This window comes from Balaenoptera musculus, chromosome 17, assembly GCF_009873245.2.
Source record: "Balaenoptera musculus isolate JJ_BM4_2016_0621 chromosome 17, mBalMus1.pri.v3, whole genome shotgun sequence".
Classification (NCBI taxonomy): domain Eukaryota; kingdom Metazoa; phylum Chordata; class Mammalia; order Artiodactyla; family Balaenopteridae; genus Balaenoptera; species Balaenoptera musculus.
This window is the reverse complement of record NC_045801.1, coordinates 76,625,492-76,652,716: the sequence shown is the minus strand read 5'-3', so window position 1 is coordinate 76,652,716 and position 27,225 is coordinate 76,625,492. Positions and strand designations below refer to the sequence as shown.

At 43.5% G+C, this 27,225-nt stretch overlaps 1 protein-coding gene across 1 annotated transcript in view; it reads left to right on the top strand.

Annotated features, from left to right (window-relative positions):
* Positions 1 to 21,375, top strand: part of XKR4 (XK related 4) — a 350,114-nt gene extending 328,739 nt beyond the window's left edge. The window contains exon 3 of the mRNA XM_036830896.1: positions 20,429 to 21,375. Within this exon, the coding sequence (XP_036686791.1) occupies positions 20,429 to 21,375 (947 nt within the window). The remainder of the gene's footprint in view (positions 1 to 20,428) is intronic.
* Positions 21,376 to 27,225: the final 5,850 nt, after the last annotated feature.

Below are 27,225 nucleotides of genomic sequence, written 5' to 3'. Positions count from 1 at the left end.
GACTTGCCTAATGTCACAGCACCAGGATTCCATCCAGGCAGCGTGCCTAGGAGACCCTGCTTGGAACCACTGGACTATTCTAGTGCCTTCCTAGGTGGCAAAACTTAGTGTGAGAAAGAAGAATTCACTGGCCATAAATAAAGCCTCCGCAAATTTATCTGCTATTTGAATCAAACATAGATAAAATGCCGTCTTATTTTATTTGGTCATCTTCTGTTTAGATGAGGAAACTTTAACTAATATCTTCAGACACCAGAGGGGTGTTGACTGACTTCTAGATAGTCATCTTATGGAAACTATAGGCACAAAGGTTAAACACCACATGTGAAAAATATCAAACCACCGTCTACACTAAGATAATATATGAAAAAACACTGCAAAATACTATTACTTGAGATCAAGGAGACATTATCATTATTTTAAATGCCTGGAGTATAGAGGTTTGTTAAAGAAATGGGTTATTAACATGGTCCTTAAATTAAGGCAACTTTCTCTCAATATTATCCTTCCTGCTATTTGAAAAGCATTTCCTGCCTACCATTTGACACACATCGGTTAGTCCTTGGGACTCTGGGAGCAGAGTTTTTCAGCTCCAGAGGGCTTCGTCTTTGAAAAAATAATAACTGGTAGAATATCTTTTCTGGTATTATCTTTGCAGATTTACAGGTTAAGAACCTGAAAAGTGTTCCTGAAGGGTAGTCAGTTAACAAGCAGAGAGAGCTCACTCTCCACATCTGCAGTGGCCTATTGTGAGAAGGTCCCTGGGACCAATCAGGGCAGAAGCAGAAACTTGCAAAGATGATGGGGAGCATTTAAAGTGACTGATGGCAGCAGCTTGGCAGGGAGAGCCATCCTGCATTAATAACACTAATTTGGTCTCTAATTATGTATTTACACAGTGGTCGGCTAAATATCCAGCTGTTGCTCCGTCTCTAGCCCACGGTTCTTCTTTCTGAGGTTGTTTTCTTTTGTCTGGGCTACAGCTGGAATTCGGGATGGAGCCCAGAGACTCTCCTCCAGTTTTGAGTTTATCAGTCCCTGGGTGTGCTTTCCTCATCTCTGTAGGAAACAGAGCATGCAGAGCTCTTGAAAGTAAGAGGGAAGAAAAATAATAGCCAGAGTCAAAGATATGATAGCATTCATTTTCTTCTTTCATTTCTTCCATTCTACTTCTCTAGAATTTGAGAGTAGGGGTGAGAAGAAACGCTGTTCCTGCCCAAAATGTAACCCCCAGAAGGCTCTGTGGCCCAGGGAGGAGGGGTAGATTTCGGAGCAAGTTGGTCAGAGGTCCTGGGAAAAGCATCTGCTTCTGAAAATTGGGCCAAAAAACTTAAAGAAATGAGAACATTGTGGCAAGAAGGAAAAAATGAATAATAAGTTCTTAATCCTTGAGTTCTATTTTTCTTTCCAGCTTTAATTTTTCTCCAGATTTCTGCAAGCCTAAAGTCTTATCTTCAGCAGTACTGAAAGCCATATTCTATTCCTAAGGGTCCAGATGACCTATTTTTTCCCTCCCTGTCATCAAAGCTAGGTGAATGTCATTTTGATGCTTATTTTGCCACGTTGACAAAATTCACGCATTATTCTCTAAGCATTTATTAAGCAGCATGTTAGACCTATAGATGAAAGACAAAGACGGCCAGTCCTTGTCATCCAGGACCTTACAGATTAGCTAACCACAGGACACCCTTATGCAAACCACTAAAACCACTCTTCCTGTCCTCTCCCACCACTAACGTGTAGAAATTGCGTGACACGGGCATCATTCCCTTGCACAGGAAGACTCATCACTCGTGGAAGCAAAAGAAGGAAACCAACATTTGCTGGACCCTCTGGTGCCCACAGGCCCATACTAGGTGCTTTTGTATTTACAGTCTCATCTAACCCTCCCAAAGTCCTATGAAATTACTGTTATTAACCCTATTTTACAAATAAGAAAACTGAAGCTCCACGTGCCATAGGGCTCATGAGGGCAGAGGTAGCATTCAATTCTAAGTCTAAACAGAGGTCCCAGATCCAACCTCTTGCCATCCTACCACACGTTCCCACAGGTAACTAAGAACAGCTATTCACCCCACAGGCAGGTGCTAGCAAAAGGATAGAAAGAGGACAGATCGAGGTGGAATTACGTGGGTTTCAAACCCAAATAACTTTGGGTTCCCGGCAGGTAACTAATTAAGTGAAACAGACAAGGTGTAATACTCAGGATATTCTGTGCAACGTCTGTTTTAATGGTTAAGTTTAGCTAGGAACAGCACCTGATTGTTTTTATTGTGATAAAATGCACAAAGCATAAAATGTACCATCTTAACCATTTTTAAGTGTATGGTTCAGTGGTATTAAGTCTATTTGCATTGCTGTGCAACCATCACCACTGTCCATCCCCAGAACTTTCTCATCTTCCCAAATGGAAACTCTGTACACATTAAACAATAACTCCCCATCCCTCCTCCCCTTTTCAGGTGGTTCATTGTTAGTGTATAGAAAGGTGACTGATTTTGACATGTTGATTTTGTATCCTCCAACTTTGTTCATTTAATGTATTAGTTCTAACAGGTTTTTTTGTGTGTGGGATCTTTAGGGTTTTCCACATATAATATGTCACCTGTGAACAGAGATAGTTTTACTTTTTTCTATCCAGTTTGGTTGCCTTTTCTTTCTTTTTCTTGCCTAATCACTCTGGTTGGAACTTCCAATCCTATGTTGAATAGAAGTGGCAAAAGTAGGCATCCTTATTTTATTCCTGATCTTTAAGGAAAAGTTTTCTGTCTTTCACCATTGAGTATGATGTTACCTGTGGGCTTTTCATACGTGGCCTTCATTATGTTGAGGTAGTTTCCTTCTATTCCTAGTTTGTTAAGTGTTTCTTTTAATCATGAAAGAGTGTTGAATTTTGTCACTTGCTTTTCTGAATCATTTGAGATGATCATGTGGGTTTTTTTTTCCTTCACTCTATTAATGTAGTGTATTACATTGATTGATTTTCATATATTAAACCATCCTTGCATTCCAGAAATAAATGCCACTTGGTTGTGTTATATAATCCTTTTAATATGCTGCTGAATTCAGTTTGCTAGCATCTTGTTGAGGATATTTTGCATCAATATTTATCAGGGATATTGGTGTGTAATTTTCTTGGTGTATCTTTGACTTTAGTATCAGGGTAATCTTGACCTGACCTCATAGAATAAAGGGAAGTATTTCCTCCTCTTCAATTTTTGGAAGCCTTTGAGAAGGGTTGCTGCTTTTGTTTTGTTTTGTTTTAATATTTGGTATATTTCACCAATGAAGCCACCAGCTCTGGGGAGGCTGGGGGGTGGGGAGAGTTGTTGGGGGGTTACTGATTACTGATTAAATCCCCTTATAGTTTTATAGGTCTATTCAGATACTCTATTTCTTCATGATTCAATCTTAGTAGGCTGTGCGTTTCTAGGGATTGGTCTATTTCATCTAGGTTATTCAATTTGTTGGCATACAGTTGTTCATAGTAGTCTGTTATAATCTTTTTTAGTTCCATAAAATCAGTAATAATGTTCCCACTTTCATTTCTAATATTAATGATTTGTTTCTCTCTTTTTTTCAGTCAGTCTAGCTAAAGGTTGGTCAACTTATTTTTATCTTTTCAAAGAACCAGCTTTTGGTTTCATAGATTTTTTTTCCTATTGTTTTTCTATTCTCTATTTTATTTATCTCTGTGCTAATCTTTATTATTTTCTTCTGCTACCTTTGGGTTTAGTTTGTTCTTCTTTTTCTAATTCCTTAAGGTGTAAAGGTAGATTGTTGTTTTGAGATCTTTCTCCTTTTTCAGTGTAAGCATTTACAGGTATAAATTTTCTCTTTGCACTGCTTCATTGCATTCCATGATTTTTGATATGTTTTGGTTTTCTTTTCATTTGCCTCAAGATATTTTCTTATTTCCCTCATGATTTCCTCTGTGGCACATTGTGCTGTTTAATTTTCACATATTCATGAATTTTCTAGTTTCCCTTCTACTATTGATTTCTACTTTCATTCCCTTGTAAACAGAAAAGATATTTTGTATAATTTTAATCTTTTTTAATTTACTAGGACTTGTTTTGTGGCCTAACATGTAGTCTACCCTGGAGAATGTTTCACACACCCTAGAGAAAAATGTGTATTCTACTGTCATTGGGTGGAGTATTCCGTTTATGTCAGAACATGTCTGTTTATATGTTTACGTTTGTTAGGTCCAGTTGATACCTTGATTGTTCAAGTCCTCTAGTTCCTTATTGGTCTTCTTTCAGGTTGTTCAGCACCTGATTTTTCTTCAAAAACAAATCTTAGCAAAGCTAAAGAAGACACTTGAAATAATCTGTTCTGATTCAGACCATGTCCACCACACATTAAATAATCTTCTTATATCAAAATATATATTTAAACTTTTTAAGCAGCTGTTTCCAGGGCTGTCACATTTGGTCATATGGGGTGTGCACTATCCAATATGGATTTGTACAACTGGTGTTTGCTTTCAACAGACCAGTAGCCCCTTTTCATAGCCCTGGGACAACGTAAGGGCAAAATTCAATTGTCCTCCCAAAGCACAGCCTGCATCCTGATAAAAGTTTTCGTGTTCCCCCTGCCATGAATGCATAAGATGCAGATGCAACTCTGCCGAACCACAGGGCATCCCAGAGGGGCTTAGGAAAGCGGGTAATGCAGAGGAAGGACTGCTGAGTCAGTCTGGGGTCTCTACTGCCTAGAGATCAAATAGATATGGGCCTGAAGGGCTCACAGTGGAAATCACACACCAGTTGCAAGTGTCCCCACTCAGGACCTCAGTCAGAAGGAACAGCTGAGTGTCAGGCGTGCACAGTAGGCCCATCCTGCAAGGCCTCATTCCATCACTACCCTCAGCAGCAGCTGCAGTGTTTTCTTGTCTGCCTTCTCTCAGTGTCCTATCAAGCACCTTGCTGAAGGCTTAGAAAGGCCAACTCCCTATCTTCCACCTTGCAGAGAACACCGATTTTGTTTAAAAATCTCATCTTTTTTGCAAAGTAGAGACCATATTACACGCACCCCGCTTCATTATCTGTCCATGATTTACATCCCTTTTGCCTACTAATCTCTGATAAAAGGTGGTTTCATGCCATGCTTGATTCATATCTTAAGGCCATTCTGCCCTTTCTCCATTCCTGAGGGGAAAAGTCCACGCAGAACAGACCTACTGCGTATATAAGCTGTCTTAGATTTTTGGCAAAGTTTGTAATGGAAACCATAGGCTGTGAACCCAGCACTTAGCCCATGAAAAGTACAGTGACTTTGCTGGTTCACCACTTTTAGAATATTTTACCATGACACGTACTACTTGCTTTTATCCAACAGTGAGAATTATTTAACTATTAATTAATATTTACATATTATATATTTGTATATTAATATTATAATTAATTAATTTTAATTATTTAACTCATTTTTTTACTTTTTTTACTTTGACTTCTTGGAAGCTCAGACATAAATTTAAATGTTCAATTAGAATAATAATATTAGCCTAGGGTTGTGGTGTCACTCTTATTTTTTTCTTATTCTCTATTAATCATTTACTTAGCTATGTTTATTTTGTAATTATCTGCTTCAAGCCTTTTTTTACAAGTTTATCACTCCGAAGAAACTGAAATAGATTTGTTTCAGAGCAGTCATGTAATTGTCATGACTATTGGACCACTTATATATCACTATCTCCAAATTGTACTGTTCCTTGTATTGTACTAATTGAAACATTCTAAGACACATATAATCCCAGAGTTTCTGCTTTTGATTGTATTAGTATCCTCAATACAATCAAAATCACCCTTATATGTATTTTAGAAACCTTAATTTCTTCTGGTCAATTTTAGAAGATTTCGAGAGAACCTTGAATCTGGAATTGCTCATTTCCATTTAAAGGTCTCTGCCTTGGGAAATGACTGTTCTTTTACTGCTTGCTAGCATACAAAATCCTAATTGAAAAACCTTTACACATGGTGATGGCATGCATTTAATTTACTTCTGTTCTATTAGGGACATGTCTTGGTCAAGGAAGGAATGCACATTGGAATCTTGATGATTTGTGTTTCATATAGTCTGTGCCTTAGGGGGCGCTCAGCCCCAGGACACTAATATACAGTCCCAGATCCAGGGCATTTGTATCTCTTTCTTACAGGCAAGAACGGCATCCATACAATATTCCAATTTAGAGCAAATCCAAATTCAGTTCAGTTCAATTCAGTGCAATTTATCAAGTCATTATCAAGTGTGCTAGGCATTTTCCAAGTCTCTGGGAGTACAACAATCAATAAGACTCAGTCCCCACCTTCGTGGAGCTCACAAAAAGAGAAGGCTAATAAACAGCTCGAAAATTGAAATCAAGGTGTATGTGAGGAGGTAAGGGAGCACAGAAATGGAGTTTCTAGCCAGTGGGGAGAGGGCAGGATAGGCTTTCCAAAGGGGGTGCCCCAGGCATCACAGAGCAGTCAGAGGGGGAAACGTGATGGAAGTCCAGGCCCAGACAGGGGTCAAAAATCCAAAAGGTTCAAGAGAGGTAGACTAGGATCTCCCTGGGGTTCTCAGCCTTAGCCTAGTGGCAGAACCAAAGTAGGCTAGGAAGGCGCCCATAAATGTCTGTGGAATTGAACGAGTGAAGTACAAAGGAATCTCAAAAGAAGCACAATAGTGTGAAAAGTGATCATGAAGGGGTCATTACTACTTATTTATCTGGGCCTCTAAAAGTGTTCCAAATTCAGGCTACAGACGGAACTGGGGATTCGTGTATTTACCTGATTCTGAGGTGCTTCTTTATATAAAGCAATTCTCCATTTTGTCAATGAAAGGAGAAGATCTAAAATCGTTTTGAAGCCAATTTAAATATATAAACTTTGGGGGATGGAGATGAAATAGCTGAATGTCTATTCATACTATTTAACTCAATTTAATCACACATGCATGTCAAATGTTATACAGGTTGAGAAATTGTACCTTTTTGTTTCGTCACCATTTCTTAGTCATCCAGAACAGTTTTGGGAGCCCTGCCCCTCCTCCCGTCTGTTTAAGACAGCTTCTGAGCAGGTTTGCAAGCCTCTCACTAGAGACCTGTCCCCTGATGCTGGTTCTCGTTTGCTATTAGTGATCTTCATAACCACTTACTGTGTTGCTTTAAAAACCTGATTTGTAAGAGCTGTAGGACCTGAAAAATATCTTTTCCTTCCTCCCTTCTAAGTTCTTGGCTGGGGTCCTTATAACAATAGACGGATTAACAAGAGAAAAGCTTACAAATTTATCTAATAAATGTTTTACGTGACACATGAACCTTCCTAAGGAAGTGAAGACATGAAGAAGCAGATAAACCTGAGTGTTTTGATACTGGGTTTGATGAAGATGGGGAAGTCATGGGAAAATGTGAAAGGACAAATGGGGTATAAGCCATGTGTATGCAGTAAACTGGGGGAGACTTAGCAAGGCCTGTTCATTCAGCTTCCTCTCTTGAGTCCCTCCATCTTTGGAGATGAAGATGCTCCTTTCCTCTTGGGATGGAGAGGGCACCTCTCACGTGAGGAGCTCATGACCAGCTGCAGGAAAAGGTCAGAAAATCCTTCCTGCACCTACTGTTTCTCAAAGTCTTTCAGTTTGAAATATTCAGTATGCCAAGGTGTCATATTTGGGGGTAGCTTGTCTTCAACCCTGTCAAAGCCAAAACTTAATTGTGAACTCATAGTTCCAGGAATAATTTCTAATTTGAGTTAAATTTTTTACCTCCTTTCCCCCCGCTTTTCCTTTCTTTTTATCCTTTCTTTTTCTTTATCTTTTTAGTGATTTTTGTTGTTAAATCTCCATAATCATCCCAAACTAGCAGTGACATAGGTCATTTCAAGTAAATGTGGCTTCCCAAACAGAGTTTTTTGGTTCAAAATATTGAGGGCACCTCAAAATATGACAGATCAGCTAAAAGGTGACCCTCGTATTCGTAAAAGTAGTTGTTGTGAGGCGCCTTGCTATAATCATGTAAAGTACACATGGAACTAGTTTACCCGAGCTGGTGAAAGGCTCACTTATTTCTAAAATAAGGTTATACTAAGAAGGGTTGGTTGAATTGGTCTCTGCACCCCTGGACAGAGGACCTGGAAGCTGGGTATCCTTCACAAGTTTTAAGATCTCCCAAAGTGCTGGACATTTTCTCATCTGAAACCAGAATAATCCTTGACAGGTCTGATAGTCTACCTTTTGGACAAGAAGGTATCGCTCACACCCAGAGAAGTATTACAAGAAATTTCACAATGTTCCTCAGTATATCCAGGCTGTGAGGTTCTCTCCTTTGGATTTTATTTTTTGAGCATTGGCGACAACCCCTAATATTTGTAAAACTCTTACAGTTTACAAAGAGCATTCACAGCCACTCTCCCCAATTCCTAGCCTCAGTCCTCAGATTAAGAGTCTAGGCTGTCCGTGTGATTAAGCCACAGCACAGCACCCAGAGGCAGACAGGCTCCCCCCTCGGTGTCTTACATGGTGGAGGGGGGCAGTACTGGCGGTTCCCCTGCGGCGGTAGATGCTGAAGGAAGGGAGGAAGGGGTCTGCCAGGTGGGCTGGACACAGGGGCCCAAGTGTAACCAAAAGTGGCGTCCAGATGCTCACCGCTCAAAAGCCAATGAAGAGGCAAGGTTGTTGGAAAGTAAGTTTGCTTTATTTTGGATGCGGGCAAACGAGGGGGACTCCTGTCCAAAGGCCAACTCCCCCCGCCCCATGCCGACAATCAGTGGGCGAAAGCTTTTATAGATGGAGGGAGGCACGCAGAAACAGCACAGGCAGCTCTGACAGGCATCTTGAAATTGGTCATCGGTGGTCTGACCAGCGTCATCTCAATTGTTTTAGGTATAGTTAATCTTCAGTTCCAGGGTTGGTTTGTTCCCATTTCCTTGAGGCCAATTCTTGGAATTGTGGCAGCTTATGTCATGGCTACAGCCTGGTCATCACGTAGTTACCTTCTTCCACCTGGTGAGGGTTTCAGTATCTACAAGACAGCTCACAGGATATGGCTCAGAATATTATCTGTAGCCCTTGAGGAGGAACTAAAGGTCCTTGACTTTGCTCAATGGCTAAACTATTATTATTTGGTCTCCTTGGACTGTCTTCCTTTGTTTCTGCATTTTCTCACTTCTCTGATTAAACTCATTCTTTGGCTAACGTTTTTCCACAGACAGAAGGCCAGCAGAGGACACGGGGGGTAAGGACCATAGGGTCCTGTGCCGTTTCACAAGCAGGACAGAGGAAGGGGCTAGCGCGGGGGAAGCAGGAGAGAACCGGAGGGTCTTCAAAGGGCAGGTCCTGGAAGGGCTTGATACCTGGTACGCGCAGGGCAGCCGGAAGCCCCTGAAGGGTTTTCATCTGTGGAGAGATCTGATCAGATGCCCTTTGTGGGCAGTTCCCTTTAACCACAAATGAGCACCGTTTATGGTTGGGCGATGGAGATGGGATGGGCCAGGTGGGAGGCTGTGCCCGATGGGATCCTGACGCAGGGGGGCTAGCAGGTGGGAAAGGAGGGGCGTCAACTTGCTCCAGGCCCCGGCAGGCCCGAGGCAAAGCCCTGTCTCCGCGCCTCCTGACTCTGGATCCGGGTGATGTGAGCTCTTGGCAGCTCCAGCGCAGGGACAAGAGCAGCGGTGCCTCCCCTCCCCCAGGCACTCTCCGCGCAGTCATTAGATGCTCACGGAGCACGGAGGGTCCCACCGCCGGCCAGCAGGGAGGACCGGGACCGCGGAGACGCCGAGCGATGCGGAGGCGGCTGCGAGGCCCCGCTCCCTGGCTCTGCGCCCCCTGCGCCGCCGCCCACCCCCTTCATGGCGGGTCGCCTTTTTCTGAGCCAGCCCCGCCGTGAGAGCAGATAATGCTGCAAATCCCAGGCCTCGGGGTATCGAGTCATTTCTTGTAAATCACCCAGAAAGCCCTGGCCGGGCTGGAAGAAACAATTTACTGCTGCATTATTAAATGGTCCCAGCCAAGCCGGCCTTTGCCTTGCAGAGTGAAACGCAGGCAACCCAAAGGGCAGGGCGCCGGGAAATTAGAGCAGAAGCGGGGGGGTTCCAGCCCTCACCCCCCAGAAGGCCTCTTTCCTTGAAGCCCGCAGGAACCCCACAATTCGACGCTGCGGATCCTTCGAGAACGCTACATCATGGTGTAAAAAGGGCTTTTATTTTAAAGGACACCCGTTTCTGCCAGAAATTGTTTGAGGAATGAAGCCAGCGGAAAGGAGATAAACCAGGAGTCCGTTGTCCTCCCCGAGGGCCTCAAGGCGGTCCGGGGGCAGCTGCTCCCCGCAACCCCCGGTCCCGGTCCTTCTCGCACAGCCCCGCCCAGCATCTTTCCCTCCGTCGCCCCCTCTGCGTTCTCGGGAGGGCCCCAGGCCGCGCCCCGCCCTCCTGCAGGGAGCCTCCCTTCTCGTACACGACTAAGGGAAATCCTGTGACCAACACTGTCCCCGTCACCTGGGTTTCTCAAGATGGGGCCACGGAAACCTGTTCCTGCCTCAGACTTTGCTGCACCCCTGCCAGCGTATCTCCACCTCCCCTCCTTCCCTCAACTGAGTGGCTTCTCTTTTACCTGCTTTTAATCCCGATAAAATGAAGTACATATTCCACCTATGTAGATAATACCAACGATTTTCTCCTCCCATTTCCAAGTGACTTTTAGAAACTGGATCCTGTCAAAAGAATTGCTTTCGTATCTGTAAAGAGAAAAAGTCTTTACCCTATAAACTGTACCTCCTATGCTATTCTTTCTCTGTCCTGTTATTCTCTTGAAGCCAACCTCCTTCTGTAAGAATCCAGACATAAAAGAGCTCCTGGGGAGGGGGCAGAAGGGTGCAAAATTAAGAGGAAAGCTAGGCTTTGGAGCGGCTAATCCTATTTCTGTAGAAAGTTTTCTGCTCACAAATACGTCAAGGAGCACTAGTTCATCGACCCTCACTCAAACCTGTGAAGAACAGGTGTAATCGGGTGACTTGCGCAGAGGCTCAGGGTCAGTAGGTAGAGTTTCCCCCCATTTTCATGGATGTGTTGCCAGGCCTCCCACCTCTGCCGGGGGTGTCTCCCAGCCACTCAGGGCTCACACGCGCCTCACCGCCAGGCCCCTGAAGGTGCCATTGGCTCCCAGGCAAGGCCCCCGTCCTCCCGTCTGGCGTGTCATGTCCACGGTCTCCTGGCTTCCCTGGCCAGCTCTCCGCTGCTCAAACGCCCTCACTCCAGCCTCGGCCACACCTTCAGCTTCGGCTTCTGGCTGGGCTGTCTCCCCTTGGGGTACAGTCTGTTTCTCTCCTCTGTACTCTGCTCACCACGTTGGAGTATGTCTCTTTCCCACGCCGATGTGCTGTCCCTCTAGGGGCCTGCGTTTGTGTCCTCAGCAACCGGCACTTAATAGGTGCCAGTGTTTGTCAGAGGAAAGCGTGGAGGGAGGAACAGAGAGGAGGGAAGCAGGGGAGGACCTGGGTCTGGGCCTTCGGGATGCAAACCTGTTATCCTTTTATCATTGGACGAAGGCACGAAACACACGTGTCCACACACAGGCCAGCTGTTGTGTCCTCCCAGTTCTCCCCTTTGGACCTTCTTCCATCAGGGGCATTCTTTTCACCTTCTTCTCTTCCATGTAGGCAGATTCTCAACTCTCCTACCAGAAAAGACCTTCCTGGCTCTCGTGTCCAGAGACACAAATATTTATGCCACCTCATGTCACCGTGAGCAACACATGCCAGCGCCCCGCCCTCCCAGGACACATCTTTGGCTCTGTTCCAACCTCGCCACCCACCCGACACCGGCCACCTGCCGCCCCTGCGTGCCTCACTCTTGTTAATTTTATTTACCCTGGGTTAGTGTCACCATTTTGCATCCTCTGGGCCCCCTTCCAAGTTCTCTAAGCATGAATAACTCTGAATGTGGGTGAGTAGACAGCAGCCTTCATTAGAATTAACACTTGATTTTAAACCCCGGGGACCCAGACTCTGTCACTCTCCCAGGGATGCCCTGAATCACAGATCCTTCTAAATAGGCCAGTAACTGTCTATACTGGTGACACTAGCAGGTGATTGGTGGCATGCGGGCCATCACATTTACATGCATGGCAGACTGCAGAAGCACCTTGGGGCATAAGGGAAGAGAAACAGCCAAAGACTCTGTCTCAGACGCTTCCACTGGTACGGTTGGGGCCTCACCAGGAGCAGGAGCTGGTCTGTCCACAGGTGGGGAACCGCCTGAACCAGGGGGCCGTCTTGCCCTTTCACTTTGCAGATGCCTACCTGCTTTCCTGGAAATGATCAAGCTTACTGAGGTGTGGCGTTCGTGCTCCTTATTAGATAACTTTACAGTCGACTGTTCATGCCCAGATGTCATCCTATGTACAGGATACCCTGCAACAGCGCTTTCCTGTAGCTTCATTTCTTTGGTTGCGTGAATGGTGGCAGGGCCTCCGGGCTTTAATCCAGACAGTGGTCACACTATAGCCACCTCAAAAAGTGTCCCCAAAGTTACCAGGTTTCATCATTGGTCCAAAATGTTTCAGTGAGTTGAGGGAGTTTAAAGTCAGAAAAATGTAGGTATAAATCCTAACTCTGCTACTTGTTAAAAATGTGTCCACGGGTCAGCTGAGGGTTCGGGAAACTAAGGCCCATGGAGCAAATCCAGCCCATCACCTACTTTTTCTTCCGTTTAAGTATTGTCTATGGCTACTTTCTCCCTACAAGGGCAAAGTTGAACTCTTCTGACAGAGAGCCATACGGCCTACAAAACCCCAAATATTTCTTATGTTTACAGAAAAAGTTTGCCGCCCTTTGATAAGAATATTTCGTCTCTCTGAGCCTCAGTTTCCCCATCTGTAAAATGGGCAAAATACTTACATTCAAGAAGTGATGCTGTGAGGAATAAAGGTGCTAAACAATGTGGAAAGTCAACCACAGAGCAGTTTGATACATATCGGGGTTTTTTTTTTAATTATTATTTAAATTTTGCTCTTGTCCATCCGTGACCCTCTTTGCCAGGTGAGAGAAGGTTACAGCTGCTGTCTGCCTGTCTCTGTCCCTGTTTTTGCCTTTTTGTTTCTCTTCATTTTGCCCCACTACACCCCCTACCATCCAACAGAGGAATACTTCAAGAAAAAAATAGAGGGCTTCCCTGGTGGCGCAGTGGTTAAGAATCCACCTGCCAGGGCAGGGGACACGGGTTCGAGCCCTGGTCCGGGAAGATCCCACATGCCACGGAGCAGCTAAGCCCGTGCGCCACAGCTACTGAGCCTGTGTTCTAGAGCCCACGAGCCACAACTACTGAGCCCGAGTGCCACAACTACTGAGGCCACGAGCCACAACTACTGAAGCCCGAGTGCCTAGAGCCCATGCTCTGCAACAAGAGAAGCCACCACAATGAGAAGCCTGCACACCACAACGAAGAGTAGACCCTGCTCGCTGCAATTAGAGAAAGCCCGGGTGCAGAAATGAAGACCCAAAGCAGCCAAAAATAAAATAAATAAATAAATAAATAAATAAAATTTTAATCTATAAGAAAAAAATAGAATGATAGTAAAAAAAAAATAATGGTATGGAAAATAAACTTACTCTAAAGAAAAATGTAATTCTACTGGGCACCTCGGGTTACTTATTTTACGTCTTTTGAGTAGTCATTTCTATCATCTTTTTATGTTCAATGTAAATTTACCTTGTAATTTGTAATACTGTACAAAGAATGGTGACTTCTCACCTCCTAAATACAGAATTTTTTCCTAGAGAAAAACTATTAGATGTTTTCAAATTCCTACACACAGAATGTTTGCCTCCTTGGGATTTTTTTTTTTAATCTAAAAATAATTTAAAAATTAAGATGAGCTGCAGCTATGTGAGATCACCTAAGATTTTTTTTTTCCGATCAGAAGGAAATTACTTTCCACATTTTTTAAGGAGGAGAGACACTTTGCTTCTCCCAACAACTTTCTTCAACTGCTTTCCTATTAAAATACTTTTTAAAATTTCAATTCAGTGTTTCCCTTATCAACTCCTTAGCAGCCTTAAATTTGCCTTGCAAAGAAGCTGAAATCCTCAGGATGGATTACGAAGAGAGTGCGTATCCCTACCAAAATTAAACATATTAAAGCATTTAAATATTTTTAATCACAACTATTACAAGGTTTAAAACAGAGATAAAATGGTTTCAACGCAAGAAGATTTCGAACATCTTAGACCCAGTGACGTTTGTATTACTTTCTTTCCCTTCACCTCACTCCACAAAGATCACAGCATAGGGGGCTTTACATTTTTTCAATTATTACATTCTTTCAACTAGGTAAATTCGGTAAGAGTCCAGCCAAGTGGATCTCCTGCTTTTATCTCTGTAACTAAGAGACAAGCTCTAAACATGCTGAAGAAATGGAAAACCTTTCTGGTTTCATGACCTGCTACTCTTGAATTGGGCAACATTTTTCCTCAGATAAAAATTCAGGAAAGGAAATTCCCTGGTGGTCCAGTGGTTAGAACTCCATGCTTTTACTGCCGAGGGCCAGGTTTTATCTTCTGTGACTTGAGTGAAGAAGGGAAAAAAAGGAAACCATAACTTGTTTTGACTGCAAGAAATCAACATTATGTGGTCATCTAAAATTCAATATTTTGTCTGTTTGTTCAGGGACTGTACTTTAGGGGGAAAAAGTTATTGTGTTTGTGATGAAAGACTACATACGTTATGAATGGTCATGTGATAATCTCGCCTCCATAACGAGGAGGGTTAAGTTGTAAATCATCCGTTCCCAAACCATTGGTGAGAAAATACTTAAAATTTCCTCCAAAAAAATGTTGAAATTGACAGGATGGAGAAATGGGGTGGAAAGAAGGGAAATAAAGTAGTTTGCGATCAAGATGGTGGGCAGATTGGGAGGCAATATGAGAGCAGCTACTGGATGACAAATGGGCTATCTTCGGCAATTGGTACCCAAGCAGAGTGGCAGATGCTGGCACGCTGAGGTGCGTGTGCAGAGCGCAAGGTGTGGTGCGCGCTTATAGCAGGGGAGCTGGACTTAGGAACTGGGACAGGCTTCCCTAAGCAGAGGAATGGTGCTTAAACTGGAAACTGAAGGATGAGGAGGGATTAACCGGAGAGATGTGGCTTTTCAAGGTAGAGCACAGCATCTCCTGTCTTGGGGGAAAGGGAGAGCTGGCAGGGTGGCTGGGGAACCAGCTGAGCTAGAGGGAGTCGGGCTGAGAGCTACCAGTTCAGGCTTCCCAGGAAGAGCCGAGAAAACATCAGCTATGGGCGAGTCAGCTTCCAGCACAGCTCTTCTGTCTCGCAGTAAAGGGAGAGGAGCATCAGGAAGATTCAGGAAGGCGCGAGCCAACGCTCCGTCGAGAGGCGCCCCCTGCCGGCCAAACCTCACGCTTCCCTCGTGATGGATTTCAGAACTCGGACCTAGGAGTTAATTCTGCATGAAGGGTATACCTGTTCTATTATTCTCTCTGCTATTATGTATGTTTGAAATTTTACACAATAATAATTTCTTCTAAAAAAAAAAAAGAGCCCTTCTCACCAGCTGCAGTTTGGTTGTGAACATGGGCCAGTGGCCAGGGGTTTCCCTGAGACTAACCCTTGGCTGGCCTGTAGCAGGGGAAAGGCAGCAGTTCTGCCCTCCCTAGGGAGAAGGAAAGAGACAGGCTCATTCTGTTTGTTGAAGAATCAAAGAATTAGAGTACTTGGTTCAATTCCCTGCATCTCCTACATCCAGGGAATTAGGCTATAAATCCTGTAAAGCATTCTCTAGGTTTTTTCCAGGAACTCTTGTTTACACTCAGGCCATGAACAACACAACGGGAGGACAGGTTTCATTTCGCAGTGTTTTGGCATTTGCAGCTCAGACTGAAATTGCAAAGAAGCAGAATAGGAGAGCAATGAAGAATGGTGCAAAGTTTTTGAATGTCTCATTCTATCTGTGGTTCTGACTCTACCTTTAGAGTCCTTCCTTTCTTCCTTCTTTCTTTGCTTCCTTCCTTTCTCCCTCCTTCCCTCCCTCCCTCTCTCTCTCTTTCTTTCTTTCTTTCTCTCTCTCTCTTTCTTTCTTTCTTCCTTCCAAGTCATAATATATGCCAGGCACCATGCAAGGCACAAAATGACAGAAAAGTAAATAAGCAGGTACTTTTCCTTACCTAAAGGTCCACTCCAGTAAGAAACACAATGATTAAACAAGCACAAAATAAAACATAATTATAAGCTGGGATAAGTGATCTGAAGGAAGAGAACGGGGGCGGGGGTGTGCTTGATATAAAATATACTCCTAGAGAGAAATAATTTCATTCAGGGGCCAGAAGTAGTCCCCTTCCAGTTTAGAGGTTTCAACATAAAACGATCTCTTGGATTGTAATATTTCAAGGGTCTTATATCCCATCCTAATCCCTTTATCCATTATTTCCAAGAGGAGATAATGTTTAAATGCAGATGATAGAACTTTTGCCCACACCTCTTCCATAATTTCCACTGGAGACAAGTCAGGGAGAGGAGGGAGGGAAGATAAATCATTTAACACCTGAGAGTAAGACTCAGTTTCTTTTCTTTAAAATGAGATTGTTGCACTAGGGGAGCTCTGAGGTCTTATCACCTTTTTTAACATTTTAATAAATAGTGTGATCCCATGGAGTCCTCTGGAGCTGGTTTTTACCTTAGAATGAAGTTTTCATGAGTTATATGCTATTCATTGTTTTGAAAGAAAATACTATGAGACCCACTATACACCTCCCAGGACTACAGAAGGAATCTTTATATTTTAGTATTTTAATGATGTGATGGGAATAATATTGTTCAGTGTCACTTATGTAGTGTTCCAGCTTAGAATGCATAACCATTAGGAAACAGACAAACCCAAAATGAGGAAGAGGAATGCTCTTTTTCTTTCCTTTTTCTTTTTCTTTCTCTCTCTCTCTCTTTCTTTCTTTCTTTCTTTTTTAGGTACTGTACTCTTCAAAAAATGTCAAATAATAAAAGGCAAAGAAAGTCTGTGCAAACATTCCAGATTAAAGAAAACTAAATGGATAAGACAACCAAATGCAATACCTGGTTCTAGACTCAATCTTATACCAGAGGGAAAATCCTGTAATGGACATTGTTTGCCAATTGATGAAAGTGGAACATTGATGGTGGATTAAAAAGAGAAATTGTACCAATGTTAAATGGACTGACATTGATAAATGTACTGTGGTTATCTAAGAGAATATCCCTCTTCATAGGAAAGAGACACTGGTGGATTTTAGGGTAAAGAATCATTGTGCTAGTCCTTTCCAGCTGCTATAACAAAATACCATGGGCTGAGTGGCTTATAAACAGCAGAGACATCTTGTTCACAGTTCTGGAATCTGGAAGCCGGAAGTCAGGGTTCCAGCACGGTCTGGTGAGAGCCCTCTTCTCTTCTGGGTGGAAGAATCTTCGTGATATTCTTACATGGCAGAAGGGGTAGGGTTCTCTCCAGGAATCCTGCTCATGAGGGCCTCCCAAAGGCCCCACCTACTAATACCATCACCTTTAGGGGGTAGGATTTCAACCTGTAAATTTGGAACACAGCAGCTGTGATGTGTGCAATATACTTTCAAATGTTTGAGAGAGAGAGAGAGAGAGAAGGCAGTGATAAAGCAAATGAGGCCAAATGACAATCTGGGCAAAGATATATGTGTCCAATTACTATTTTTATTCTTGCTATTTTTCTGTAAGTTTACAATTCTTTTCAAATAAAAAGTTTAAATATATGTTGTTGGCTAAAGGAGCACTTAGAGTTCCATGTTCCAGCACAGCGCCTCAGAAGTTCTAGAGAATTCTACCCCTATAAGAGGACATCTACGTTGGCATTTGAAACAACTGAGCTGATATCATTTACATAAAAAGCAAAAGAATTAAAGCGTTTCATGGCGGGTGTGAATTTGTAATGAGGAGTAATTCTAAAATGGCCCCCTGTTTTCTGTTCAGGCATATATTTGTCTTATACAAATTAATTGCTAAACAGATGAAAAAGAAAGTCACCATCAAATGAACACGGGAAATTCTAGTTCTTGTGAAAGCAGATAATTCATGAAGGGAATGGTTATGATGGGCATGAAATTTGCCTTTGGTAGTGGCTTCTTAAATTGTAAGATACATAGAAAGCAAAGCTGATAGAAAGTCTTCATTTTTCTACTGCCAGAATATTGTCATAACAATTGTATGGTGTGTCAAATGCAGGCTGAATTCCTTTTTTAGGGCATAATAATAAAAGGGGTGATGATTACAGGGGAATGTGGACGAAGCTAATTTTCCAATTCTCTTACAATCTGACAACGGATAATTTTAGGATGCTGTATACGTAAAGTTGGTTGTTGTTGTTTACTATTTTCACTGCTTTGAATAACAGCCTTCGATAACTGGTACCCTGATCTGACTACCCGATGGAGTCGCTCGCTCCTTCCTTGGCTGGAGCCTGACCAGCAGTGCAGCCATCCTCCTGAAGGTGGCGCTGTGCTCCGCGCGGTCCTGAAGGATGCGGGCGGGTGGAAACCCGGAGGGCGTGCAGGAGGAGAAGCAGCCCAGGTGCACAGCTCAAATGCATAAGGAGAACACAGTCTATGCAAGAAGCGACCCGCACCGTCGCAAATGGTGCCAATCAGGAGCGAGCTCCTGAGGGCTTCTGTGTCCCACACACGGGTGTTGACATTAAAATGGCACTACGCTTTGTTCTTATACACGAGACTGATAATAAGTATGTCCTTCGCATAATTATTCCATCACCTTTTATCTCCCATCCTCTCACCTTGTTTCTTCTTTCTGTAACTTTTCCTCCTTCCCTCTCTTCTCACTCTTGGAGGTGCTTTAGAATAAATAGATGTTGGTGCTTCCACTGCCTGGAAGTTATATTATCGCAAACTCCTTTGTGCACTGGTGGCTAACTGACCTAGGAATATCGCCTACACTGCCTGAGAGCTGCAGTAATGAAAGGGTTTTTTTGGCTGGCCGGAAAAAACCCTGAAGGCCCAGTGTAAGACATGGATGTTCTGCTGGCTTGATTGGGAGCAGACATGAGACGTGTTGTTGGAAAATATTTTCTTTATCAATAATAATTATTTTTTGGAGTTCACCTTTCCCAAGGAGAATGTGTAAGAAATGGTTTTCGAGGTTGAATGTTTTTTCTATCAATTAGTGTGGCTCTTTCCCCCAAGAGTCATTTTTTGAAATTCATTTTTCAAGGACCATAGACAACAGATTTTCTCTATTAAAGTATAAAAAGAAAAGTGCAAATTCCATCCTAAGTTGTTGGCAACCCCCATCCCATAGCGGGAGAACTATGGTTAGGAATAGATCTGGTGAGGAAAAGCTAGCTGGACTTAAAAACATGCAAAACCTTTGTTAGTGTTGGTAAGCCTTGTTAGGGCTTAGTAAGTAAACCAGCTGCGGTGCAGACTGACCTGACGTGTCAGTGACAAAGTGGAACTCCCCAGAGAGCTCTCTCCTGAAGGAGGTGGTGTGTTTTCAGGTGAGCCCCATCCACATCACGACCACAGAGGTGACGTTTCAGACACAGTAGTTGGAGCGAGAGTGGAGGGGAGCAATAAGAATGATGTTTTTAAAATTTGGAAACATACTTTTGGCGGGATACTAACCAAATGGGGCTCACTGCATAATAAGGAAAGTGGTTGATACGTGATTTCTGTACAATATTTAATTCGTGAAAGAATAAGAGGTGCGTGACGGTGAGCAGACGTTTCTTCTTCTGAGTGGAAAGAAGCTGTAGGAAGAGTCTCGGATCATATTAGGACAGACTGCACACCAGGTAGCACAAGAAACATGGCCAAGGAGATTCCACGGACTCCTTTTCTTATTTTCAAGAGGCAGTTAACTTTCTTTGGTGAATGAACTACATTTATTCTTGTTTAGAAGCAGAAAGGTGAACCAGCTAGCCCCTCAAGTTTCCTGTCATTATCTGTCCCTTTCAATCACAGAATCTCAAAGCTGACAGGGAGTCCTGGAGATCATCCACTTTCTGAATGAGGACGCCAATTTAAATGATTGTCCAAAGTCATGCAGGTCGTAAGTGACAAAGATGAAACAGCAAGCAAGTTCTGTCAGCCTCCCATCCACAGTTATATTGCCGCCAAATAAAAGGACCACCCTCGTCTCTTTACACCGAATACACAGAAAGCTAGCACCCCTCCCCATCTTCAGCCCCACGCTCTATGCTGGTCCCCAGTAGCACTCCCATTAGCCTCATGTCTTGTCCATATAGTTGGGGCCCCTTAGAGGACAGATCCTAGGACCCCCATCTGAGTGTTTAGTCCAGCTAAAACTCAAAGAAATGAAGAGCTTTGCTGTGGTAGAAGCTAGCCTGCCCCAAGCCCCCAGCCCCATGTGACTTCTTTCCAGGGACAACACTGCATCTCGCTTTTGACAGCCTGTCTTCCTGTTTGCCTTTGTAGGTTTCACAGCGGCCGCCTCCCTCGTGTCCTTGGCTTGGGCCTTGGCCTCCTACCAGAAGGCCCTCCGGGACTCTCGTGATGACAAGAAGCCCATCAGCTACATGGCCGTGGTCATCCAGTTCTGCTGGCACTTCTTCACCGTTGCGGCCAGGGTCATCACCTTCGCCCTCTTCGCCTCGGTTTTCCAGCTCTACTTTGGGATCTTCATCGTCCTTCACTGGTGCATCATGACCTTCTGGATCGTCCACTGTGAGACAGAATTCTGTATCACCAAATGGGAAGAGATCGTGTTCGACATGGTGGTGGGGATCATCTACATCTTCAGCTGGTTCAATGTCAAGGAAGGCAGGACACGCTGCAGGCTCTTCATTTACTATTTTGTGATCCTTTTGGAAAACACCGCCTTGAGTGCCCTCTGGTACCTCTACAAGGCTCCCCAGATCGCGGACGCATTTGCCATCCCAGCGCTGTGTGTGGTATTCAGCAGCTTTTTAACTGGCGTTGTTTTTATGCTGATGTATTATGCCTTCTTTCACCCCAACGGACCCAGACTCGGGCGGTCCCCAAGCTGTGCTTGCGGGGACCCCGCCGCTGCCTTCACGCCGTCTCCAGAAGCGGCCACGAGCGCCCTGCGGTCCCTCTCCAACACCCGCAGCGTCGCCGGCGACCGCGACCAGAAATTCGCAGAGCGGGACGGGTGCGTGCCTGTGTTTCAGGTGAGGCCCACGGCCCCGTCCACCCCGTCCTCTCGCCCACCACGGATTGAAGAATCTGTCATTAAAATTGACCTGTTCAGGAATAGGTACCCAGCGTGGGAGAGACACGTTTTGGACCGGAGCCTCCGAAAGGCCATCTTAGCCTTTGAAGGTTCCCCGTCTCCTCCGAGGCTGCAGTACAAAGACGATGCTTTCGTTCAGGAGCGGCTGGAGTACGAAACCACTCTGTAAAACGAAAGGACTCGGAGGAGCCCCCAGCTCCGGACCGAGGGGTGACAGCCGGGCTGTGGCAATAATGAAACTCTGCCCTGGAGCGGGGCAACGAGCTGTGATGTTCCCAGTCTGACCGTCATCGGGATGCGTGTCTGGCCCTCCATCCGCTGACAGCCTGCTCCTGGCCTTCTTTCAAAAAGCCGCCCAGAGACCCTCCTGCTCCACCTGAAGGGACCAGGCCAGCTCAGTAGGACCCCTTGTTGCCACCAACCCCTCCTGCCCCACCTTTCAGCACATCCACCTGAGGGTACTATTATTATGGGAGATGTTGCCTCCGATCAGTAGGGTGTTTTGATGGAGTTAAGTGATCTTTGCATAAAAATATACTGAGTCATACACACACGTGTACACACACACTAACACACACACACACCCCAATCCTGTCAAAATAGCTTAGGTGATGTCTTTTGATGCAGAGCTGTGATTCCCACGGGAATATAAAAGCAAAGAGAGAGAAAGCATATCCCTCAAGACTCCAGAAAAAAAAAAAAAATAGTAAAGCTTAGAAAGAATTCATAAACCATTCTCACGTGAAAACCAATCCCATGCGTGAAAAGCCTATCCAATGGACAGAAAACCCAAGTGTGTTTACGCATGTATTAGAATTGATGGAATGGTTCGTTTTCAACACGTCAGGATTTTCTTTCATCTTAAATTTTCAGTTGAGAACATCTTTCATGACAGATACCCCCCACGCAGCCCATGGCTGGCTTTTGACGAGACCAAGGAGCTAGATACCTTGGTGATGAAAGTTCAACGATAATCAGGATGCAGTATTCAATTGCAAACATGTGATAAAACCACGAAGAGGAAGCGGGAGGAAAAGGCAAAATGAGCATCTGATTTCCAGGCCTGTGCAGCTCCCATGGGAAGGTCAGGGCAGAGCGGAGGGAGAGCCGCGCTGTGCTCAGGTCCAGGAGTGGAGGCTCTGCGCGAGCGCGGAGAGGCCGGATTCCAGAACACGCCACGCCACACCCTTCTAGTGCCAAACACCGTCCAACACGGGACTGGCGGGGACGCCCTGGACGGCTGAGCGTGAGTGGCGCGAGCCCCACGAAGGCGCAAGAGGGCACGAACAGTAAAGCTCTCCGCTGTGTACAGACCCCCCCTCCCCCATCCAAGGTCAAAGCGATGTGTCTTTTAGAGGCTTTGGGACACATTTTAGTAAGTATGAGCAGACAGATGCAGTGAATATGCTATGAGAAAACCCTTCCGAACCGATCGAGGGCTTATCACTAGATCCAGCTAAGATTCGTATTTGAGTCCTTTGTAAAGTCGCACTCTTACAACAAGCTTCTGGGTTTTAAATACCTCCGTCCAGCAAGTAAACGTTCCCCACTTTCTGTTCCCAGCGTCCCCCGGTCATGGTGCTTTTTGTTGCATTAAAAGTGCCGGTCAAACTTTGATAGTATTTTTTTATAGTTGGTGCAGAGTGGAATAACTCATGGATTATTTCAATATTTTTGTAATAAAAAAATTATAGGGTATACATATAAGCATCATCACTTTTTTTATAGACCTGGAATCGTTTAAAATACTTTAAGCATCATAGTTACTTGGGATGTCAGAAACTGGTCCACAGATCCCATCAACCTGCCTCGGCAGGTTAAGAACATGCGTCTCTTGCAAGATCACCCTACTTTGCCATGTTGGTGCCCCCAGGAACCTGGCCAAGGGTGCTATCAGAATATCAGGGGACAAGAGAAATCAGCTTAACTAGAAAGGGCTTGTCAAGACTGGCCAATGTTTCCCAGGAAATCAAAGATGTAAGTGATTACTTTCTTCCATCTGTTATGACAAACCTGACCACAGTGGAAGATGTCTTAAACTTCCTTCCCTGGTTTTATAGTAACCCAACCGATATACTAAATATTAGTCAAGTCACTTAAAAAAAAAATCAGTGTAACATGTTCAGTTTTTTGGACTGTCCAATTAACTTTAAATAGTCAAGGTCTAGAGCCACCACCTGTAATGGGTGTATCATACAGAGACTGCTGTCCCTGTGACGACACCCACAGGAAGTGACAGAGGGCTCGACCTAGGACTTCTTTTGGTACAAAGCCCCAAAGCAATGTTTTAAAAAATGGATGATTTTTATCAGTAGACATATTTTCCTAGTACTCCATGATTTGACCCTTCAAGCAAGAGTCCACTAAAAGATAACAGTCTTTTGTTTGGATGTGAAAACATTATCTAGTCACCAGTAAAGGCCCAGGAAGACGCTCTTCTTGTCGGCAATTAGTGAAAACATCCCACCCCCAACTGTAGAAGGAAAATAATGATTATAATGGCAGATTCTTCACTTTGGTGCCGAACCACGAGTCACTAGCTTCGTTAATTAATGATCTTTGGAAATTGAGTTGCTCAGTTGAACTCTACCTTTGATTCCACGAGTAAATAACAGATTATGATAATGTCAGTCAACAAACACAACAGATCCCATCACTCTTCAGTCATGTAAGTCCTAAATTATTTCTCAACTTGATCCTTCATTTAACAGGTCAAGAGTCAAAATAAGTGCTGTGTGGCTAAAAAAACGCTGTACTGTGCTTTGTCTTGGAGGTGAGAATGCAGTCAGGAGGGTGCAAGAAGTTTGAATTTTTCAGTGATTTCCCAAATACTGTAAATACTCTGTTATCCAGCATACTTGAAGATTTTGATGTTTTAGTCAAAAATTCTTGTGAAGGCAATGACATCTCCACCGTGTTATAAATTACAAACTTTCTCAAGATTACAAACAGGAACAACAACAACAAAATTTTTACTTCCAAGGAGAATCATGGCTTAGTCTTGCTTCCATGATTCATAAAGTGCTGCATTGCCATGAGACTGTGTGGTGATGAGAACGTGTATTAGTTTCTAGATCCACCGATAACAGAGAGTTTAAAGTATTAGGATTTAAAGAGACATTGTCAACGTACAAAGGAACAAAGTTTGATTTTCATGTTTATAGTTTAGTTCTTCCTAAGATTTTATTTTCAATTTACCATTCCGTCATCCACGGAGAGTAACTCAAGAATCCAAAAGGAACCAGCCGTGGTTAGCATACGAATTGGAAACGCTGGATTCTTTATCTGTGGGCTCCAACTAACTTCCTAGGCTGGGTCTACTTGGGTCCCCTGTAGGGGTGAAGGGTCTGTTCTTAGTGCTTGATTTTTGCATAGGACCATGAAATTTTCTAAAAGAAAGTATTAAAAGTTTTTTTCACTTTTAAATTAGCATTTCTCAACAAAACCTTATTTGAAATGAAGGACCAAATGTATCTTAACCACACTGAGACTCTAAGTATTTGTGTGGAAGAAAAACAAATTTTTTCTCCGTGTAAGTCAAAGTTTGGTCCCCCAAAATGACTATGTCCTTTAAATCTTCTCCCATTTCCATTGTCCTACTTAACTATATACTATCTAGTTCAGTAACCTTGACTTTGCAGACACTTTGTTACTCTTCCTTTATGATATTGCTGTGAACACGACAAATGAAATAAATTCTCCTACTGACATGGCGAGAATATGCAATTCAAGTATTAGCAAAAGAGAAAATACAAAGATAATCTAAAGATAAAAGTATATTGAAGTAGTTATACTTAATTTCTAAATGCCCAATTCCTTTGGCTCTGTGAATAAATGAAGTAAGTAAACCAATTAAAAGTGAATAGGAATAATTGAAAGCTCAATGACTTTTAAAAAAAATATTGTATATACGTGTGTATGGTATGGATAACAGATATGTATTACATATAATACACGCGTGCACACACACACAACTAAAGTAACAGATGAAAAGAGTAAAGTATATACTGCCCCTTTCATGCATATAAATTGGTATGTTATTGACACATGAACTTTTAGATTAAAAGCTTTTTCCCCCACTCCTTTTTGGCATCAGCCCAAGCGTAGAGCCCATGTCTGTAAGACATCAGCACGCTTGTGAACTTTGGTTGGAAATACCTAGATATAATTTAGCACTTTTAGCTTGTATGAATTTTCCCCCCCTCAAGGATCTCATCTTTTAAGCAGTTGACTAGAATAGTTTTGAGTCATTTCAAAGTTTCTTTCTCTGAACAGATTGAATGGAGCAAAGAAAACCTCTGGTGTCCTTAGCAGGATTATGTAAGGTTACATATTTGCCTTTAAGTGTACCAAATGCCATTGAGTGGAAGCAAGCTCTGACACGATGTTTGGACAAGAATCCCGAAATTTTTTTTCTAATGAACCATTTTTGAGACTAAATATATGTTCCCCTGCATTCTCACGAGTCTTTGCCCTTAGCCATCACTGTTTCTCATCAGTACTGGATGAGTTGCCTGCATTTTTATGTTTCTAAGGAGAATTCCTTAAAGCCTTTTAAAAAATAGCTCAGGCTGTCTTTCAGAAAAATAGCTCAGAGGATGGTTGACGTGCGTGGTGGAAACACAGCAGGACTGAGGTGGTCGTCTCTCTAATTTCAGTGATGGATGCAAATCAACTCATGTTCATTTATCTTCAGCAACCCAATGTCACTTTTGAAAACAATCAAAATGATGGCTTCTGCCAGTTTGTGACTCATAACACCCTTTCTCCCCATCTGAAGCAGGAGCCTTTCAAAATGGCTAAGGATGGGCCTTTTCCCTCAATCACCCCCACCCCACCTCCGTTTCCAAGTTTCTGGTCCCGACCTGTATCAGGCTGTGAAGCGATCTTGACAGTTGGGTACCATCTCCTCTCCTCACCCGGGCAGGCTGCACTGTCTACTGCAGAGCTCCCTACGGACAAACATCTTGTCCAGTGGCTGTCCTAAAAATGGGCCCATGGGAAGATGCAATAAGTGTTTGTGATCAACAGCCTCCAAAGTAAAACTCTGCGGCATGTGGGTGGAATTGTATAAAAACACGAGCCATTTAATTTTGCTAATTGTAGCAATTAGGCGAGCTCGCACAACAGCAGAAAGCCAAATGGAAGAAGTGGCAAACAGCCGTTTACCCACAGAAATGAGGGGTTCAGGAGCTCTCCCTTGAGTGTTTGAGGCATCATGTTGTTTTGCCATCCATCTGAAGCTCTTTCTCTAGATTCCGTAAGAAAAAAAATCAGATGCTTTGTAATATTGCATGCAGTGATCTAGCGCAGAAATGTAAAACTTTAACCTTTTGTGGGCCTATGTTCTGCTAAATAAGGGGTCAGTTCATGTCTAATTGCTTTGCTAAAATCATTGCCATAATATACTGACATAAGTCAGAAACACTGACTGAATCAAATTTTTGCTTTGGTTATTCCCCCCACCCCCGAAGACTTTATGCCGTTCATTTCCCCATATGGATGGTAGCTGGCTGTGCCCCAGACTCTCGTGTGCCTGGGCTGTGCTAACCAGCTTTATCTATGTGATCTCTTCCCCTCCTCAAGGCCATCTATGAATTAAGTACCATTTACAGATGACAAAATTTAAGCTCAGAGACACTAAACTAGCCAAGGGTCGGTCCCACAGCTAGGAAACACTGGAGCTGAGAGTTGCACACAGCTTGTCATGACTTCTAATGACTACAAATCTTTCTAGAAAACCAAAGAATAGTTTCCCACCAAAATCTCTTCCTGACTGGGCAAGGTCTCTGGAGAAACAAAAACATGGTCTGATGATGAAATTTTTCAAAGAAAATTTCATTTAAAAGTCAAAGATGTCCTTCAAAATGAAAAGTTAAAAAAGTCAGTGATGAGAAACAGAAGTCTCTATTGTCTGTCACTGAATTTTACTGCAACTCCCTAATTCAGAGTAGGCAGATAAATACTTGTCTTCCATTCCAGACAATTGTCCCTCCCACCCCCATGGCCCTACTTTGCA